This window comes from Acomys minous, assembly GCF_964271855.1.
Source record: "Acomys minous genome assembly, chromosome: 11".
NCBI classification, from domain to species: Eukaryota; Metazoa; Chordata; class Mammalia; order Rodentia; family Muridae; genus Acomys; species Acomys minous.
The window spans coordinates 100,048,359-100,070,260 of NC_140492.1; the positions used below are offsets into that span (position 1 = coordinate 100,048,359).

A 21,902-nucleotide genomic window follows, 5' to 3' on the forward strand; every position below is an offset into this window, starting at 1 on the left:
GGAGGATCATGAGGACCAATATCTTCCTCTCATTTTTCCCTCTGCTCTCTGTCTGTACTTTTCCTTGTCATCTTCTGCTAGTTTGCCGCCCTGAAGCTGTTAGGGAGAGGCCAAGGGAGCTAGAGTCGCTAGTCCTAATGTTCTTGAGCTACCAACAGACACTCCAGGAACTGTTCAGTTCTGGATGTCTTGTTTCTGAAAAAATAAATAAAAAAAAAATAAAATAAAAGAAAGAAAAAACTAATGTAATTATTTAAGCAATTTAGGTTTTCTGACTTCAGCTGAACTCTCAGTCCACAATTAACATCAAGGTTATTTGACTGAGCGTCTCATCCCATGGGCATCTCCCTTCTTAAATTGGGGACAGTAGGGAGAGAAGCGAGTTTGCGAGAGGCCTTTGGGATATTTTTTAGACGTGGTGTTCACTATGCAGTTGTCTATGGAATATGATTATTTTTGGTCAAGAGAGGAGTATTAGAGCCCCCGAGGTACAGACCGACTATAAATTTACAGGGCTGGAAATACCCAGTGAATGATTAAAGAAAGAGAAATTAAGAGCTGCCAAGTTGATCCAGTAGTAAACCGGAAGTCTGAGAAGTGAGCAAAAAGGGGCAAAGGAAGCTGGGAAGTGGCGTGTCACTATGAGGAGCCAGGAGATGAAAAAAGTCTGGAAACTAAAGGAGGGAGCTATGGCTTTTGATGTATGCAGGGCTCTGCGACCAAGCCAAGAACAATTTTAGTGCAATGATAGAAAAATGAAAACTGATTGGAGCATAGTGGGAGAAAAGGTTGAAAGGAAATAGAGGAGCAATTACAGAGAATTATTTTGGAGGAATGTCTCCATGAGGGAAGCAAGGAAATGGAGTGGGATCCCAAGCTAAGGGAGTTTTTTTCTTAACAATGTAAGACATGATAGTGTGTTTATATGAAGTCGGAAATGTCCAGGAGAGGCAGAAAAGCTGATACTGAAAAATACCATAAACTGGAAGCCTCTGCTTGTCCACAAATGAAAAGGAACGTCTTTAAATTTCTATACAATGGAGTACAACTTAGAATAAAAAAGGGGGAAAAAGTGAAAATATTCACAGTAACAAACAGAATGCTGGGCAAAAGTAGCTCCAGCATGATTGCCAATGCCCTTAATACCTGAGATGGCGCATGCTCTAGCAAGTCAGCGAAGGTGTGTGGATTGCAGGAATGTGGGTGCCTTGTCGGTTGTAAGTAAACGTGGAACTTCTTTAATGTCTCCTTTTGAGTGTAGTAGTCAGCAAAAAGCATCAGATGACAACGAGGAAGAGGGTGTTGAATGGAAGGTATGGAGTCATTGTGGAGAGGAGGGGCAGAGGCCAAGTAGGACAGTGTTCGTATCTTTGGGAGAGGCTCGTGGCCAGAAGCTTGAAGTCAGCCCCGCCTGCCTGGCTGGTTTTGTACCTCCATAAGATTAGGTGACGGTCGCTAGTACAACTTCACCTGAGCTACTGTGATTCAACTAAAGTGAAGGGAGGCTTGGTGTGCTAGTGAGAGCCTGCAATCCCAGCGCTTGAGAGGCAGAAGCAGGAGAGTCAAGAGTTTGAGGCCAGGCTAGGCTATGTAGTGGGACGTTGTCTCACAGCCAGCCAACCAATGAGCAACAACACCGCAAAACCTCAAGATTACCGTCTAAGTTCCTTGTGCTGCTTTGCAGTCAGTATTCCCAGCCCCCGTCCCAACAGAACACTGGTCAGTTCTTTTAAAGTCACTCTGACTGAGTTTTAATTGTTTCAGCATCTCAATTCATGGAAATGGAACTATATAGTATTACTGTTTCTATGCCTAGCTACCCTTGCCCAGCATACTGTCTGTTTTCTTTATATTTCTACCTTAGTCGCCTTTCAATTGTAAGTTATGCTCCATTGTATTGAAATCTAAAGGTGCATCTATTCACTGGTGGAACAGCAGAGGCTTCTGGTTTATATTGCTAGCTTAATTTTCAAATACAACTCTTTTGTTTTGATTTTCTGAGACAAAGCCATACTATGTTGTAGGCGTAGGTTATTGTGTGATTCAAATGCTGATTTCTATACTCCCTATATCTGGTTGCAATCCTTGTTCTGAGACTCTCCTGTCACAGTGTTGTGTAAACATTGCTCCCCAATTGTCTCCTGATATGCCAATATTCAGTCTATCGATGAGCAGGGGAGAGCATAGGGCTGGACTTCCTGCCAGCCAGGGGAGGGGGAGTTAGAGGAGGAAGTAGGGAATTGAGCCACGGGAGAGGTTCAAGAGGCATCAGGAAAGAGCTTAAACAGAGAAAGCTACAAAGTACAACAAAATTATCATAGCGGGTTAAAAATAGAGTAACAACTGCTCAGTTCTTGTGCTGTGAAGCTTATTATTAAACAAATATAAAAGAGACTCAATTATTTGTGTGATAGCCGGGTTAAAAGAGAAACTGAAAAACAGTTTTATAAAAATAACTAACACTATGTAGCCCAGGCTTACCTCTAACTTCCAGTTTTTCTGCCTCAGCCTTCCGAGTGGTAGGATTGCAGCTGTGTGCCACAACACCTGCTCAACACACAAATCTTTTAGTGTGTGTGTGTTTTAATTTTCTTTAGTAAGTACCTATGACGATTGTCATTATTTTTATTTATTTTGTATTTTCATAGTGTTATATTGATTCCAAAACATCTTACAAGTTATCCAGGGAATCACTGTAACTACTATTCAAAGAAGCAAACATTTAACCCTTTGCTGAGAGGCCAACGGGATGCTAACTTTTTGACTCTGCTTCTGCTGGAGCCATTAGAGCCACAGCTTCTTGATACTGTGAACAATGGTAAAGTGAACAAGAATGGCTCCACAGATGGAAGCATCTGCTGCAGGAAGAAGGCACGAGAGGGGGAATGGCCCTCAGTACTCCATCCTCTGGGGCCTTAGAAGCAGCCGTCCTGCCCTGTGCCCCTCTTGTTGACGGTCTGTGTGTGTATGGGTTACTCATGGGTTACCGAGTCTTGCTATGTTTTGGGAGATAACAGTACAAATTTAAGTGTTACTATAAGGAAGATGGTTTTTGGTTGTGGTGTCTAACTTCTAAGTCACTATCCATAAAAGTGGTCCAAAGAGGAGTGCAGTCTCTCTCCCCCCGCCCCCCCCCCAGTAGCCTTGGAATTCTAGCTCCAGACACCTGGATGAAGTAGCCTCTTTTGTACGTGTGACATATCTGTGAGGTATTGTGTAGCGCCTCCTGGAGAGAAGGGAACAAATGTCTATTTGCCCTACATGAGACACCAATGACAAGACCAATAGAACAACTCCTCAGAGGCCTAGATTAGTGAACCAGAGGGTGCACTGGGGTTACTCAAAGAAGCATGGTAACCCAAAGGCTGTTACATCACAGCACTGCCCCCCCTGTACTGTGTGACTCCTGAAGGCTGCATCTTCAGAACCCCCAACCTATCAGCTCCACAGGGATTTCCTCTTCCCCCACAACTGTTTTTCTGATTTTATAAAATTGGGGGAGGGGCATGGAAAATCTGTCAAGTCCTTTGGCTTCCTCAGCTTCCTATATCATATGCACTCCTGGGGGGACTTGTTGGCTTCCTGAATCTTTGGAGCCTCTCTTCCCTCTAGGGGGGAGTGTTTCCATTTGAAGGACACAGTGGCACAGTAGGTACCATTGCTTTAAACACTGTCAACTCCCCTCAAAGGGAAAATTACATACTCTGCAGTAAACAGTTCAATTTGCAAATTAAGATTGGTAACCAATTTATTGGAGCTTTTCTTTCCACATAATTCTTAAATACCTGACATAGCCTCTGGCATTCACTGAGGCAATCAGTAGATTAAAAAAAAAAAAGCAATCAATATTCCAAAATGTCTCATCACAAAATTAAGAATTATGTAAAGATAATTGAAGTAGAAGAGAAAGAGCACATTGTTTCCCTGCCTTTCAGTTCTTCCCTGGCAATGAATTTTCATGAGCTGCTTGGGCTCTTAAGGCAAATTGATATATCTTTTTTAAAGTTTGTGATTATTTGTGACAAGAGTACAGTATTTATAGGCCTTTGCTTGCATATTTATATTATGCTAAATATCTATGGGCAATTGTTAGTAAAATACCTTCTGTCTGTAAACTGGTCGTTTAGCATAGCATTCATCAACCATCGCTTAAATAAACTCTTACTGTAGGCAAAACACAAGTGCTTTATCACTTAGGAAATGAGGGTCTGTGGGAGTGGCCCAGCCGGGAACGCCCTGTCAGGCAAGTGTGAGGACCTTAGACACTGGATACCCAGGACTCATGCCAAATCTTGATGTGTGTCCGTGTGTGTGTGTGTATGATGGATGCCTGCAAACCCAGCACTAAGGAGGCAAAGATGGGATTCCAGGGATAGGCCGTCTATCTAGACTTACTGTAATTGGTGAGCTTCAAGTTTGGGGACAGTCCTTGCCACAATATATGAAGTGGAAAGAGATGGAGGAAGACACCATCCAGTGTCAGCTTTGGGCCTCCTCCTGCAGTGCATACATGCACATACGCAAACACATATTTCACCCATGGTGCTGGCTAGTTTATGTCAACTTGGTGCAAGTTAGAATCATCTGAGAGGAGGGAGTCTCAATTGGGAAAAAATGCCTCCATAAGGTCAGACTATAGGCAAGTCTGTAGGGCATTACCTTAATTAGTGGTTGATGTGGGAGGGGCCAGCCCACTGTGGGTGGGGATATGCCTGGGCTGGTGTATTGGGTTCTATGAGAAAGCTGGCCGAGCAAACCATGAGGAGCAAGCCAAGTTTGAGTTTCTGCCTTGGCTTCCTTCAGCAGACTGTAGTTCAGAATATGTATGCCAAGTAAACCGCAGCCTTCTCAAGTTGCTTTTGGTCGTGGTGTTTCATCACAGCAATACTAGTCCTAACTAAGACACTCACACACTTGCAAACACACATACACGTGCGCACACACACACATACCCTACACAGAGAAATACACAGGCAAAAACATCTTAGAGCACGGTTCACAGTATGAGTGGTGTTCATGACTCTGGGCCTGGGGAAAGAGCAGTTTTAAAAAGCTGTCTGAAGACCTTAAGCCTTCAAGAGTGGTCCTCGTTTCTTCTAATCAACGGAATAGTCTTTTTCAAGTGGTATTGTCCACCTGTAAGCGAACTTGAGCAGAACATCTGGTATACGGTTGACGGATCCTGCGGTTCTTGAGATTTTTTAAAACTGCACAGACACAAAGGAGAAGATGTCAAAATGAAGCCACAAAGCACTTTGGGGCCACCTACTAAATGATGTGTCCGCCTCCTCTTGCCTCCTCAGCTCTTTCCTCCCACACGCATTCACCTCTGACTTACTCATTTAAACGCAGGTAGATTGAGGTTTCACTAAAGGGGACACATATCTTTGGTTATTCCCTCATAACTCCCGCTTTTCCATTGCTTTACATCTTCTTTTGGAAGAAGGCAGGTGATGCTGACTCTAAATGTGCTCATGCGGGAGCCAGGTGCAATAGTTACTAGTCTTTTTCCTCTATATTTTAGCCCTCGGTCCTTGTAATTTATTAAAATTAGCCAGATAGATTAAAGATGGCTCACGGTAAAGACCTCCGTGGGCTAGCATAAGAACCTGAGTTCAGACCCCAGCACCCATATAAGAGCTGGGCACCGCAGCATCTGTCTATAATTCCAGGGCTGGTGATGGAGAGACAGGAAGTTCTTGGTGCACATCAGGGAGGTAAGCCAGCCTTGCAGAATCAGTGAGAGACCCTGGCCAGACATTGAGGAAGATACCCAGTGTTCATGTCGGGATTCCACAAGCACGGAGACACATGTGTGTGTACCCCTGTACACACATACGCACCCACCTACACAATGTATACATACCACACACACACGTCTGTAGGCTTTGATCTTCTTTAAACCTACTTTATTTGGGGTTCCTTAATGCATCTACCTCCCTTCCAACCCACTGACCCTAGGTAGGAGAGAAAGCAGGTTAATAGGGACAGGAGAGGTAGACGATTTTAGACTCAGTTCCTTGGGGGGTGATTCTAATCTTCATCAGGATTCTGGCAGACCTGTTAAAGGGTAAACAGCAGCAGCAAACTCAAAGCGTTCCCTGGAAGATTTCTCTAAGTCTCCCAAAGCGAAGAAGCCAAGGGATGCTAAGCCATGCAAAAGCAATCTCTCTCTCTCTCTCTCTCTCTCTCTCTCTCTCTCTCTCTCTCTCTCTCTCTCTCTTTCTCTCTCTTTTTTGGCTATTTATACCTTTCCATAGTCTGTTCAGGATGTTTTTCAAATGGCAAAGACCATGCCCCAGCAGGAGGCAGTTTCCTTTCTAGTGGACAAACATCATGTGCCCCCTCATAAGGCATTCTCACATCCCACACTTGGGATCAAAACAAAAACATGTTTACATCCATAACACATGTCAATCAGAAAATGACTCCTGGACATAGGGCATAGTGCCTGGGCTCCTCCGAGCACAGAAAAAGCATGAATAGCCCCTTCAGAATATCGCTTAAAAATGTTTTCTTAGAAACAGCCCCAGAGACAAATGAAAGTAGCTTATTTGACAGATGAAGGAAACACCCACAAAAGGTCCTCAGGTAAATCAGTGTAGGCACTGGTAAGGCCGAAGATGAGCAACACCAACAGGTGACCGTGAGGGGCTGTGGGTGGGGCAGGCTGTATTTGCTGCAGCTGGAGATGGTGATGCAAAGGTGCCCACCAGGATGGTGCAGGGTAAGGTGTGCCAACAATGGTTAGAGTAATTGTTTCCTGTCATTGCTGCTCAGATCAGAGATTTTGATTTCAAAGATCCTTTGCATTTTTTAAAAAAAGATGTACTTTCATCATGTTTAGGCACGTGTGTGTGTGTGTGTGTGTGTGTGTGTGTGTGTGTGTGTGTGTGTAGGGATATGTACACAAGAGTACAAGGTGCCTGTGGAGACCATAGGCATCAGGTCTCCTGGAGCTGGAGTTACAGGCAGTTGTTCACTGTCTGACATGAGTGCCAGGAACAGAACCCAGGTCCTTTGCGAGAGCAGTCCGTACTGTTCACCACTGAACCATCTCTCCAGCCTTCAATACTTTCTTACACAATGAAACACACTTACATATAATCCATCAGTCATACTCCAAGACATTTATCTTATAGAAATGAAATGTTTTGTTTAGCAGAAACAGGCATACAAATATCCACAGCAGCTTTGTTTGTAACGACGAGAAGCTGTAAACAACCCACATGCTCTTTGACAAGTGAATGGATGAACAAATTTGGGTGCAGCCATGTAGCTGCGGATTGTTCAGCTACAAAAAGAAGGACTGCACACACCGAGATGCATGCCACTCTGGAACAAACCTTTGGAATGGGTTTGTTCACTTTGTGCTTTTGATATGACAGAATTATAGAGATGGGGAACAGGCAAGGTCTTCAGGGGTGAGAGCTGTAAGGATGAGGGCATGTGGGCCCATCTTTGGAATAATGGAACAGTTAAATACACCAGAGTGACAAGTACAGAAAGTTAGACCTATACCCATCACTCTGCACAAAATTAAATCCAAGTGAATCAAAGATGTCAATTTGAAACACAATACACTAGAACTGCTAGAAGAAAAGAGGCCACACCCTTAAGGATATTCTGAATAGGACTTTCTGAACAGGACTCCATTTCCCTGGGATTTAAGGCCTGATATTGTGGGACCAATTGGTTTGTGTTATATGGCTGTTGGCAAGCGGGGCAGGGAGAAAGGAAGGCTGCAGCTGGTGCTCTGTTGGAGCATTAGGGGGCAGCCTAGGGGATGGGATTTGGATTGGATTGACCGCTGTTTTCTCAGTGAATGCTGGCTGGTGGTGGAGGCTGGTTTGGGGCATGTGTTGGAGGTAGGAAGGTTGGGAAAGAAGATTTGTGATCAGCTGGAGATGGAGTCAGAGAGGAAAGGGGCTCGACTTTCTGCTGCTTCTACTCTTTCTTTTAAGACCTGGTTTTGGGTAGCCGGGCGTGGTGGCACACGCCTTTAATCCCAGCACTCGGGAGGCAGAGGCAGGTGGATCGCTGTGAGTTCGAGGCCAGCCTGGTCTACAAAGTGAGTCCAGGACAGCCAAGGCTACACAGAGAAACCCTGTCTTGAAAAAACCAAAAAAAAAAAAAAAAAAAAAAAAGACCTGGTTTTGGTACAGGACAGTAGCTAGAATTGTGGCATTAACTTTATTTATAAATATGCTACTCTCATGATAAAATCCTCATCTTAATTTCGACATGAACTACCCCCCATAATTAAGACCTCGTTTTGGTACAGGACAGTAGCGGGAATTGTGACTGTAACCTTTTTAATAAATGGGGTACTCTCATTATAAAATCCTTGTCTTAATTTTCTGCACGAACTACCTCGCATCATTAAGAAATGATAGACATTTTAAGTCGCTTGTTTTTTTTTTATAGTCTTAATGCTTGTGCTATGGTATGAGTGTGTGTGTGTGTGTGTGTGTATGCATGCGTGTGTGTGTGTGTGTGTGTGCATGCATGCGTGTGTGTGTGTGTGTGTGTGTGTGTGTGTGTGTGTGCATGCGTGTGTGTGTATGCATGTGTGTGCGTGTGTGTGTATGCATATGTGTGCATGTGTGCATGCGTGCGTGTGTGTGTGTGTGTGTGTGTGTGTGTGTGTGTGTGTGTATGTGCCCATGGAGGCTAGAAGAGACACTGGATCCCCTAGAACTGGACTTATAGCCAGTTATGAGCCACCACATGGGGACTGGAAATTGGACCCAGGTCCTCTGCCACAGCAGCATGTGTTCCTAACTGCTGAACCATTTCTCCATCCCATGGACACTTCAAATCTTGTCTCAATTTTTTGTTAGCTTTCCTGACTTGCCATAAAATAATTTAACCTGTTACTGTCTTCTTTCATCATGTCAAAGATCTTAAGCATAAATAGTGTAGGGATGGAGAAATGGTTTAGAAATTAAGAGCACTAATCAGTTCTTCTCCAGAGAACCCAGGCTCAACTACCACCATCCTCATGGTGACTCATAACCATTTGTAATTCTACTTTAAGGGAATCTGACATCCTCTTTTGGTATCATGGGTACACATGTGGCACAGGCATACATTAACATAAAATATCCACATACATATTTTAATTGTTTTAAAATATAAATACTCATCAATCCAATATTTCTGCAATCAGTTTAGCACACACCTGTTAGGCATTAGAGAAAATACAAGTGGAATATACCATCTTTGACTACATCTCATCCTCTCTCTTATTGATGAACATCTTAATAATCACTATGCTTCCGTGTGTTGGAATATATCACCACCTCACATTCCCTAATTAGTCTCTCTTCTTGTCCAGCAAGTAATCTAATTATAGAACCCTATCCTGAGAATCTATCCTGACGATGATCCTGGCTTGGCTTGAACATCCTCAGACATGGACTCTGAAATCAAGATCTAGAGTGCAAAATAGTGATGGGAAGTGCTGAGGTTGGAGGGAGGAGATGACACAGAATAGAGAAAGCACACAGGGGGATTTGCCTTAATAGGCAAGGACTATTAAACAAAAATGCCAGGGATACCAAGCCATGAGATGTCAGTCAGGGAGGTCTGAGAGGCTCCCACAATGTGGCTCTCACCAATCCCTTAGCTACTCCCTCCCCGCTCCCATATTGACCAGGCTGACTGGCTTCTCTGAGGTTCAGTAGGGGACAGGGGACACTTGTTCCCTGTCATATTGTAGACAGAAGGACACATGAAAGGGGTGGAAAGAAAGGGTCCAGGTGACATGAGTTCTGCTTTCTCCAGCCAGAGTTTCTGAGCTGCAGCCATTCCTCCAGCGAGCTGGCTAAGCAGCACTCCATCTTCTCTGAGAGCCTGGAGGATCACATGACTGTTTGCATCTGGTTTGTGTCTCCTCCCCCCATCCCCACTGAGCAGGACACCTTTGGACTTGAGCCTGCTCCTCAGGTGCTGGGTTTCCTTCTTTGGGAAGGTGAGTTCTTCTTTTGTTTTCAAGAGCTCCTGTGGACTCTCAGCCACTCTCTGCAGAGAGATTGCTTTCCCTGCAGGACAGTTGGCACACACTGCCAGGAGGATGGGAAGGAGTCACAGTGCTGAACCTCAGGACATTCTTCTGCATAGAGGGGCTTGCCAGGCTGTCCTGCCTGTGGTGTCTCTCAGGAAGAGCCTTTGAGGGCTGTACGGAAAGTACCAGAACAGGGTCTGCCATGATCTTGGTACTCAGGAACACGGCAGTGTGCTGACTTGATTATGGCCAGAGCTCTGTTCTTTCATGGAGTTACTGGGTCTCAGAGCTGAGTTCCTGGTCTACCCCAGAGAAATGGAGGTGAGCTCACTGGAGTTTCTATCTCTTTCTGAGCAGTTAACAGGGATCATCTCTACTTCACCTGTTCATCCTTCCAACAAAAAGCCGAGAGCCCTGCTATGCATGATTCTAGAAGCTGACTTGTTAGTGTTAAAAAAAAAAAAAGAACAAAAATTAGTCAGTGCACACATGGTATGTACTCACATATAACCAATCTTAGCCATATATTACAGGATAAACACACTGCAATTCACAGACTTAAAGATGATGAGGAACAAGGAGGAACCATAGAAGGATGATTAAGTCTCACTCACAAAGGGAAATAGAATAGACAGGAGAAATGGTTAAAGAGAGGAACAAGGTAGGAGATAGAGAGGACAGAGAGAAGTGACAGTGGAGATTAGAGTCGCGGTGAGCCCAGACAGATGGAGGACATGCAGAGAGAAGAGAAGCCATAGGCAAGGGCATCTCTGTGAAAGGCTGGAGACCTAAGACAGGGTTGGCCTCTGGGAGGACATGAGGGTGACACCAGCTGAGACACCTAGCAGCAGGGGTCATGGAGAGTAAAGAGGACACCCTCTGAGTAGACAGGACTCCTAGTGGAGGGAGGGGAACACCAACACATCCACAATAATTTTGATTCAAATTTACCCTGCCTACAAGATGTGCAGGGATAAAGATAGACCAGAGATGGAGGGAGCATCCAACCATGCCTAAACCAACCCGAGACACACCCCATGGGAGAGCACCAACCCCTGACATTATTACCAATACTCTGCTACGCTTGTAGGCATGACCCTGGCACAGCCGTCTTCTGAAAGGGCACATCCAACGGCAGATCCAAACAGATGTTGAGACTCATAGGCAAACACTGGGTAAAGCATCTGGAGTCTTGTGGAAAAGTTGGGGGTGAATGGAGGATCTGGAGGTAACAGGAGCTCTACAAGAACCCAACAGAGCCAACTAACCAGGGCCCAGTGGGCCTTGCAGAGAGTGAAGCACCAAGCAAGGACCATGCATAGACTGGCCCAAGGCACCCTACACAAATGTAGCAGATGGGCAGCCCAGGCTTCCTGAGGGTCCCCTAGAAAGGGGAGCTGAGGCTGTCTCTGACATAGACTGGTTGTTTGCTTTTTGAACTCTGTACCCTGGTGGGGCTTCATCACCAGGCTACATGGGAAGAACATGTGCTCAGCCCTGGCGAGGCTTCATGAGCTAGGTGGATGATGAGAGGGTGGGGCTCCCCTTTTGTGAGGAATAGCTGAGGGGTGATGGGGGAAGAGGAAGGGGGTGTGGACTTGGAGAGGAGATTGGGGGCTACATGCATATTGTAAAGTGAATTAAATGATTAATTAATTTTAAAAAGGAAGTCCTCAGGATAACAAGGAAGCTGACATAGTTCCCTCCTTCCGTCCACTAAGGTTTATAGCAGTGAGAATCCAAAAAGGGAATGCTGGCTTTAATCCCAGCACTCTGGAAGCAGAGGCAGGTGAATCTCTGCGATTTCAAGGCTAGCCTGGTTTACATATATAAACGCGCGCGCGCGCACACACAAACAAACACACACACACACACACACACACACACACACAAACACACACACACACACACACACACACACACGAGAGCCAACTCCCCATCTGGTGAGTTGTTCCTGGCAAAGCCAGGGGCATGTGGGCAGAGTTCTGTCTCAGGGCAAAAGTGCAAAAAGACAAGGAGCTGGGGTTAGGAACAGTTCATGAAACTCATTGGCAGGGGGACATGTTAAGAGGCTCCTGGGTGACTTTCATTGTCTGCAGGACCTGGAAACACCATGTCTTTGATTCTGATGCCAGCAGTGGACACTAGAAAGGCACTAGAGCTCAGAGTGCCCGCTGTCTGGGTCATGGAGAAAGGCAGCTCAGGGAACTGTAACCATTTACAGTCAAGTTGATAAGAGAGCAGAGAGCAACCTAATGGGCTGACTTGGGTTGTGAGAGCTGAGAAAAACCTGGCTGATCATCTAGCTGTGTGGCCATGAAGGGTCCTGTCCTTGCTCTCCTTAGTGATCCCTTAAAGGGCAGTATAGCCTTTGATAGGTTGATATAAAGCTATGGTCCTCATGCACAAGTGCCAGTAGGAAAAGCCTGGTTAAACTACACATGTGCAGCATTTAAGAAGCAGCCAAACATAGGCTCTTTCCAGCTGCCAAGATGAACAGGAAGGCCCACTAAGTAGCATAGTAACTTGGGAGTATGGCCTAAAGCTGGTCTCGTCTAGTGTCCTGAGTGTCTACACACCCTTTCTTGTTAGTGTGAGCTCAGAAAGAGATGGTTCCCTATGGTAGAGAGGAAGGGAAGCCTCCACCCTGCTTCTCCTGCTGCTGAGCTTTGAAAGAGCCTGGGTTGCCAGCAACTGTCTGGAGACCCACAGGATTACTTCCTCCACACTTTCACTCTCTGACTCACCTCCAGTCTAAGAAGTCAGATTTATTCCAAGAATCAGAGAAAGCGTCATCTGGAAGGAACACTTGCTCAATATACTGAGATCTGTCCTGGCAAAAGGGCAGCTTCAAAGTCCCTCTCATGTCCTGGACTCGCACATGCGTCCTCTGCACCAGAAACATGCAGCCCGTGCTACAGGCTCCAAGCACTGTGGCTGCCTTGGAGATTCTTCTCAGCACTACTCAGATGAAGATATTCTTCTTCTTATCAGAAACGATTGATTCCCCCATCCCTAGCCTGCATGAGGAGCATCTCAAGTCTCTGTTTTACCACAGGTGACTTCTCCACATTCTCCTCCTCGGAGAGAGGTGAGAGATCTGTTGCAAAACAGAGAAGAAGTGATGACAGGGCACGATCCTGAATCCACGGAGAACAGTGAGGCACAAGAGCCCCGCATGGATGCCTGGCAGCCTAAGATGATTAGCCATGCCCCTGTCCCCACACAGCGCAGACACACATCCATTTGACTGGGCGTGGTCCACTCCAGCTAATGCAGCACATGCACAGGAAGGACACAAGCCCAGCGCAGGAGCTGGAGTGATGGCTCCTAGGTGAAGAGCAATTGCTGCTCTCTCAGAGAACTCACATGGCGCCCAACCATCATCTCTCACGGAGGCTCTGACTCCCTCTTCTGAGGGAACTGCAAGCACGTGGAGCAAAGACTTACATTAGAGAAAATATGTCTTCACCTAAAACAAATACAGGTGACTCCAAAAAAACAAGAACACCAAACGGCAGGGCAAAGGCCAAGAGCTGATAGAAAAATCTATTTCCCACTATGACTTGGAAGGCCATTCTCTCTGTCATCAGGAATGCTATATGCTAAGAAAAACGAGGCACATGACCCAGGGTTTCCTGATCTGTTTTACACCCCCTTAGTGAAGGTTTTCATTTCCTCAGAAGGTATAAAGCTGTTCAGGTGTTTTTTCCTCAATGATTTGGTTCACGGGCCCAAAAAGGGGTGTACTGTATTGTAGGGATAGATAAATACATGACATCATGGATAGAGTATGGTACAAATTCCATCATAAGGTGTGTCTCTATGGAATAAGCCACACTATCAACACCCTTTGTATCAACCACCCTTTGTAGCCATGGTGCCTGGAACGTACAGAGATCCATCTCTGCCTGTGAGTTCTTGGGATACAAGAGGGAAGCAGCACATCTGAACAAAAACATGGCCTTAAGAGTGAGGAATTGAAAATTATACTTTTAATCATAACAAATACATTTTTCATAACGGGCTTTAGAAGGGTCATTAACATTAACAATGAATATCTTTAGAAAAATTGAAAAACAATAACAACATATAACATTCCAATAACAAAATCAAAACCAAACTAGGTAAAAGCAAAAACCCAAACCAAAACACCAATAGAAAATTATGCTCAGCAGCATTCCCTCACTGCAGATTTAGCAGCACAGACCCACAGGCTGTGGATGGTCTTGGACTCTTAGTGGCAAGGTGGTCACATTAGTCCTCTGAAGGGGTAGTGTCAGAAAGTAAAGGAAATCAGACCCAGAAGCAGCCTGGCTGACTCAATGTCTAGATAAGCTTAGGGCCTATTCACACAAAGGTGACAAATTTAGATAAAGAAATGTCATCCCAGGCATTCCATGGCTGCTGGGGATGGGGCTCAGCAGGTGGCTTCTGATCCAGCTCTTCCTTCTGCAGGAGGAGGCTCTCCTGCTGGGCTGAGGCCAGGTTTAGCTCATGCTGCAGTCTCTCAGACCTGGGAGAGAAAGACAGTTAAGGCACAGGCCTAGTGGAGATCTGCCCTGTGAGCTGTCAGGCTGCTACCTCCCACCTCCTCAATGGCACTGGACAGTTAACATGATGTTTTAACTGAAGTCATTGGAACTCCAATGAATAAGAGTCTAAGAGCTGGACCTGGACATTTCCTCAGCCTTAAGCACATGTCAGAACGTGGTCTAGGTCCTGTATGATCTCTGTTCTCTTAGGAAGACGAGGATGTTCTGCTACGGTCCATGGGCATCCTTTTGTAGCAGTAGCCTGCCATAGTCAGCAGCATAGGAGGGATGTGCACGTTCTCCATGATGAGCTACTGATGGACCACATCATGTTATAGACATGATGGAGCTGTGCAACCTGTGTGCCTCGACAAGGTCATGAGACCAGCTTACTTCTCCTGCTCAGGAGGCACCTTGCATCGAAGAAACATGCAAGGTAGGGTCTGTCCTGCTGGGGTAGCATTTCTTGAGTTGTGTGTGTGAGCACAACAACCTGGCACAGGCTCAGGCACCAAACAGAAACCTGTGTTTTCCTTGGGGCTGGAGCTGCCAAACTGCATCCTGGCTCTCTAAGGGAGTGTGCCACAGAACACTCCTGTGGAGGTTCTGATCCTCCCTGCAGCAGACACAGCTGCTGGCTTCATTCTGGAAACACCTTCACCTGTTCTCTCCAGAGAACCCTCTACACTGGAATGGGTAAACACTACAGATCAGGGTTCAGGGGCGGGATTCTGATCGATCCAGGGGATGTTCCTAAATAAAAATATAATTTCAGCCAAGTGTGCCTGTGGGCACCTTGAGATCCCAAACAATGGGAGGCAGATGCCTATAGATCTCTGTGAGTTGAAGGACACACTGCTCAGAACATATTAGGGAGGACAGAGGGGAGTCCCAATGCCTCAGACACACAGGGCATCAAACATATTGTCCTGGACAGAAGTTCTTGTTGACTGGCCCAGCCCAGCACTTTGAGATGTTCTTTCTCTGCAGTGGCTCTTAGCTTTGCTGGCGAAGAGAAGCCAAGAAAAGACAGAGGTCCCAGGTACAGGGACCCAAGTGGCATCACCCTCTCCTCCCAGCCTAGGCTCCTACCTCAGCTGGAGGACCAGCATCTGATGCTTCAGATTTAAGACCGAGTCCCTCTGCTGCATGGCCATCTGCTTCTGCTTCTGCATGCACTGCAGCATTTCCTCCAGTCTTTCTAGCTCCTGTTGGTTACAAGGCCGTGCTTAGTGGAGGGCTGCTCATAGGCATGCACAAGAATCCATGCAGGAGCAAGCACATAGAGAGGTTCCGAGAGTGGAGCGTGAAAGCACAGGCGGGTGGATGAGCTGACAGGCAGGTCACTGGGCAAATGTGGCCGGACATTAGCCTGACCAAGCTGACTGCCCCTACCTGCTGCTGCTTGGTCTGGAGGTCGCTGGTCTCCTCTCGGTCCTTGCAGACCTGCTTCAGCAGGGCCCAGTTCCCTTGCATTTTCCTGTTCTCCTCCCTCAGTGTCTCCACTTTCTTCTTCAGCTGAGTTTGCTCCATCAGGAGTCTGCTCTGGAGGTTGCTGGAAACACCCTCTGCAGAGTCAGCCCCTGCCAACCTCCTGCTTCCAATCCCTATATCCAGCCCCATAACCCTCTCCTGGGCCCCAAGTTCCCATGAAGAACTAGGAAACAGCCCAGTCGGAAGCTGCACTTAGAAGATCACACAGAGAGAGCAGCCGGTTCAGGGTAGATTGGACACGTTCTAAAGTTCCCAATACCTATAAGGACGTTATAAAGTCCCCAACACTTAAAGGGATCCATGCTCTTCAAAATGGTAGAGAAGTCTCCACCTGTCCTTTACCTTCCAAGGTTGTGTGGAAGCATCAAAAAGAAGGGGGGATGGCAGGCACATAGAGGAAGGGGAAGCTGGCTATCTGGATGAGACCTGACACACTGTGGCCATATGGTGGGGGAGGAGGTCACCTTCTGTCAGAACTCTAGGGGAGGGGAGTAGGGCAGAAGAGGGAGGGAGGGTAGGAACAGGAAGATACAAGGAGGGCATAACATTCGGGATGTAGCTGAATAAATTATAATAAATTAAAATTTAAAACAAAGATGGTGACAAATACCCTCAAGGAGGCACAGGAGACCCAAGGGGAGAACATTCTAGCTACCTGTCCCTTAAGAATAAGGTCTGTGAACTCTTGACTGAACCCCTGAGGCCCAGGGCTGCCTGACACCCCTCTCAGGCTCAATCCTTTTCTATCTAGAAGCCCCTGGAGCTGGAAGCACAATGCTGGGAGGCGCTAACAGTCTCCTTCACACTTAGCGCAACTGAGTGGAAGAGGCACAGGCAGGCTGATGGCCAAGGGACAGAAGGGATAGAACCAGAGTTGGGGACTCTTCAGCTGAGAAACAAAGACAGGCTGTGATGGCCATTCCGGAAGGGTTGGGGTCCCTGATGGCACTTACCGGTAGAAGCCAGTCTCCTTGTCCAGCTCCCTGACGTTCTCTGAGGCTTCAGCTTTCTCTCTCTCCAAGCTCTGGAGGTCCATCATGAGCTGTTTGTGCTCCTTCTTGAGTTTCTCCATAAAAGGATTTGGCCTGTTGTAGGGCCTGGCCCCAAGAGCAAAGAGCCACATGAACACAGGCCTCAAGGATCTGGTGAAGTCGGGCTGTGCCCTGGACTACCCAAACCTAGAAGATTCCACATTCTGGGCCCTAAGTCCTGGCATGTCTTGCTACTCAGGAAACTTGCTTGTGAGACAGCAGCAGAGGCTAGGTGCCCAGCTGAAGGGTGCCCTGGCATTTCATGAGTTCAGAGAGGAGAGTCAGTCAGCCACAGGGGCTGGCTATCCCATTCTGTTGCCAGTAGTCCGTCCCCCATTTCTCGGCCACCCAAAACCTGTGTTCCATTCTTTCTTTTTTCAGAGCAGTGATTTTAGAACCTGGGTGACCACTACTGCAGAGTCAGACTGTGCACATAATTCTGGGGATGAGACCCAGCATCAGGACAGCTTCATAAACTACCCAAGGCCTTCCAGTGTCCTCCAATCTGACCACATAGGCCAAGGGCAGCTGTGCTTAAAGTGCAACTTCCAGAACTCAGCATTCAAACTGTGAGACAGGCAAAGCCTCAGCCCCTACCACAGAACCGTGGCTCCTAGAATCTTGTGAGACACATAGACATGAAAATATGTACACACACACACACACACACACACACACACACACACACACACATGATAGAGAAGGAAATAGAGAGACAAAGAAGAGACAGAGAAGAATAGGATGCTGAGGAATTGCATGAAGCTGTATTGTCTCAGAGTATAAGGCAGAAGGTCAGAGACAACAGGCATGCATTGAGACAGAGCAAGTGGGACCAGGACACTCCAGCTGTTACCAGGAGCTTCTAGCACTCAGTCACCTGCCAGGCCAAAAAAAAAAAAATCTCATCCCAAACTCACAGCAGATAGTATGTCACACAAGCCACTAACTGTGAAGGTCTTTCTAAATGCATGCTGGGAATTCACTCTCCACTGCCTCAATCCCTGTCTTCTGTGATCAGGCCACAGGATCTGAGGAAGCAGAAGAGGCCTCTCCCCATCTCAGTCTGCCCAAACTCATGCCTCTCCTCTGGGAAGCATCGAGGCACATGAGGCTGGGCACAGAAACACCCTGGAGGTGCAGCCTCCTAGAACTCATGACCTTAAAAGGATAAGGTGAAGGTGACATTGCAGACCCAAAACTGATGCCAGGGGATTAGACACAATGAATACCTATTGTCCAAGGATCCTTCTGTTAGGAGGATCAAGCGATCCCACAGGTCATTTCGCTCCTGGGTTATCACCTGCAGCTGCGCAGTCAGCCTCTCCATGTCCTCCCTCCTCTGCCTCTTGGAGAGGTGGTTTGTGGGGGATGATGGCTCCCCACTGGCCCCTGTAGGGAGAAGAACTCAAGTGAACTTGCCTAGTGACAAGGCATAGAGTTTAAACAGACAACCCTGATTTCCATACTGGCAGAGAGCGTGGCTGGCACCCAGGGACATGGTAAAAATTTTGTCCCGGGCCTGAGATGCCTGCTCTGTGGATCTCAGCTCTCCCACCACTCTTTAGAGAAGTGGCTGTCTAAGCAGCCGTGTGTTTTCTCCGCCTTTCTGCACATGCTTCAGTGACCACAGAGATGGCCTCTTCAGGCTCATTCACAACTTCACAGGATGCAACTTGGCTTCAGAGCCCTTGAGCCTGGGGTTACAGAAGCCAGGAGAATAATGGCACAGTCACAAGCACTTAGGCGCTGTGGACAGGCCTGGACCCCCTGCCTTGTCACTCTAGGACAGTGACTGTGGATTCAAAACCCATCGAGTAGCAGAACAGGATCAGCAGAGTGATTAGTTCTCCCCCCGACAGACCAAAACGCTCCAGAGCTGGCAATAAGGATCCAGTATCTGTCTTGGTCCACGACCTGTGACAGTTAGTTTACACTAGAGATTTGCTACCCACCCACAACTACTGATTCATAAACACATAGATGCCACTGTCAGGGAGAGGTGGTCAGAGGAATTCTGAGAATATAAGGTCACGGCCCAGAGCATGTTCCTGTCTGTTACTGCTGTCCCATAGCCAAGGAACCTAGAAGAATCCAGTGGGATTGAAGTGCTGTGTTGCCCTGCCCTAAATTGGGAAACAGTGATACTCCTTGACTCCTGATGGTCTTCTCCCATTGTCCCCATGTTACCCCTCAATGCCCAGTAAGAGTAAAACCTTAGAGCTGCCAGTACAACAGCTTTGATTTCCCTAACTCCAGACTCTGGGGATGGATGAACTACTCTTATGGAATCCTGAACTTTCAGGAAGATTGATAAGCAAGGAAGTTCATTTGATTCCTGGAGCCTCCTGTTCCTTTACTCAATTGCTGAAAATCCCAGCTCAAACCCACCTCCTCCAGGAGGCTCTCCATCCCCTGCCCAATACTCACTGAGCCTTCCCCAGAACCGCCTCACTCTTGGTGGTTTAACCTCAGCTGGAAGCCCAGCTTCCTTCTGACTCTCTGGGGTTTCTCTACGGGCCCCATTATTTCTTCCAAGTAGACTCCTTAGTCTGGCCAACATCTTGACAAGACCTATAGGTACTGAGTGAGTGCCCTTACAGCAGTTACTGTTGCTACAACAGTGGTGACATCACAGGGGATGCCAAGAGCTCTCCAGGATACAATAGAATGTCCAGGAAGGGAGTGCTGATGTCACGGGGAACATCCTTTGCCTCCCTGTTCTTAGTCTCCTTGTACTTAGCAGAAGCTGAGGTGCCCTTTCCAGCATTCTCTGCTGGACATAGCCATTGACCACCACTTTCTCCCCAGCCAGAGATCTGTCTAGGCTGGATTGGAAACATGTAGCTCTTACCATGTGACGAACTGGGTGTTCTCTTTCCAAACAGTGCTCAGAAATGATTCGTTCCTTCCCGACAACCCCCTATTCATCAATATGAGAAATTAAACAGTAGTGAGAGGTCACACCAGGATGAATGTAGAGGAAAGGTCACCTGCCTTAAAGCATCAGAACAGTGCTGCTGGGCATTTCATTAGCGAATATTATTATAACTATGCTGTGTTATTTATCAATATTAATATGTTACTAAAGCCACTTTAAAGTTAAACAAGTGTGTGTGTGTATGTGTGTGTGTATGTGTGTTTGTTGGTGGTGGGTGTGTGATTGTCAATATCGTCAACTCGACAGGATACAAAACCACCTAGGAGTCAGACCTCTACACATGTATCCGCGTTTTGTGATTGCATTAATCAAGGTGTGAAGATCCACAGTAAACACTAATGTCACCATCCCATTTAACTATTGATCTCAGTGCCCGGGCTGTTGTGTTCCATTGAGGAAGTTGTCTCCTGTGCCAATGAGTTTGAAGCTTCTTCCCCACTTTGTCATCTATTAGATTTAGTGTATCCGGTTCTATGTTAAAGTCTTTGGGCCATTGAGACTTGAGTTTTATGTAGGGTGATAAATATGGATCTATTTGCATTCATTTACATGTAGACATCCAGCTAGACCAGCCCCATTTGTTCAAGATGCTTTCTCTTTTTCCATTGTATGGTTTTGGCTTCTTCATCAAATGTCAAGTGTCTGTAAGTATGTGGGGTTGTTTCTGGGTATTCAATTTGGTTCCATTGATCAACCTGCCTGTTTTTATGCCAATACCATGTAGTTTTTATTACTATTTCTTTGCAGTATAGCTTTAAATCGGGGATGGTGATACCTCCAGAAGTTCTTGTATTGTACAGAGCTGTTGTAGCTTATGTTGGTCTTTTGTTTTTCCATATGAAGTAGATGGTCTCCTAAGCTTGAGCATGTGGTGTCTTCATTTCATTGAGTTCTAGAAAGTTTTTTAACTTCCTTATTTCTGTCCTGACCCAGTTGTCATTGAGTAGAGAGTTGTTTAGTTTCTATGAGTTTGTGGGCTTTCTGTTGTTTATGTTGTTAAAGTCCAGCTGTAATCTGTGGTAGTCCAATAGCATACAAGGTCTTATTCCAATTTTATTGTGTCAGTTGAAGCTTGCTTTGTGACTGACTACCTAGTCAATTTTGGGGACGGTTCTGTGAGGTCTAAGAAGAAGGTCTGTTCTTTTGTGCTTGCATGGAATATTCCTTAGATATTTGTCAGGTGATTTGATTCATATCTGCTCATTTCATTATTTCTCTGTTTAGTTTCTGTCTCAATGACCTGTCCACTGGTGAGAGAGGGGTGCCAAAGTCTCCTTCTACTATTAATGTGTGGGATTTGATGTGTGGTTTAAGCTTTAGTAATTTTTTTTTAATGAACGTGGATTCCCTTACATTTGGGGGCATGTATGGTGAGAATTAAGAAGTCATCTTGGTGGATTTTTCTTTTGAGGAGTATGGAGTGTCTTTCCCCATCCCTTTTGATTATTTTGTTTGAAAGTTTATTTTATTAGATATTAGAATGGCTACTCCAGCTTGCCTCTTGTGTCTGTTTGCTTGGAAAGCCCTTTTCCAGCCCTCTACTCTAGTGTAATGTCTATCTTTGTTGCTGACATGTGTTTCTTGTATACAGCACAATAATGATGGATCCTGTTTTACAACCTTTCTGTTAGCCTGTGTCTTTTTATTAGTGAGTTGAGTCCATTGATACTGAGATATATTAAATACCAATCCTGTTGTTTTGATGTTGGTAGTCTTTGTGTGTATGTGTGTGTATTTGGATGCTTCCTTTCTTTTGTTTTTGGGTGGAATTATTTATTTCCTGTGTTTCCTTGGATATAGTTATCCCAACGTGGCATGGAGTTTTCCTTTAGTATTATTTTGTAGGGCTGGATTTGACGATAGATATTGCTTAAATTTGGTTTTGTATGGGATAT

At 46.1% G+C, this 21,902-nt stretch overlaps 1 protein-coding gene across 1 annotated transcript; it reads right to left on the reverse strand.

The window, feature by feature from the left end:
- Window positions 1-14,038: 14,038 nt before the first annotated feature.
- LOC311608634 (disks large homolog 5-like) lies at window positions 14,039-19,654 on the reverse strand. The gene is made up of 6 exons (XM_084801183.1): window positions 19,497-19,654; window positions 18,299-18,458; window positions 16,992-17,135; window positions 15,940-16,099; window positions 15,637-15,752; window positions 14,039-14,525 (listed from the first exon to the last, which is right to left on the reverse strand). The coding sequence occupies exons 1-6, from the start codon at window positions 19,627-19,629 to the stop codon at window positions 14,360-14,362; spliced, it is 879 nt and encodes a 292-aa protein (XP_084657309.1). The 5' UTR covers window positions 19,630-19,654; the 3' UTR covers window positions 14,039-14,359.
- Between the last annotated feature and the right edge of the window lie 2,248 nt (window positions 19,655-21,902).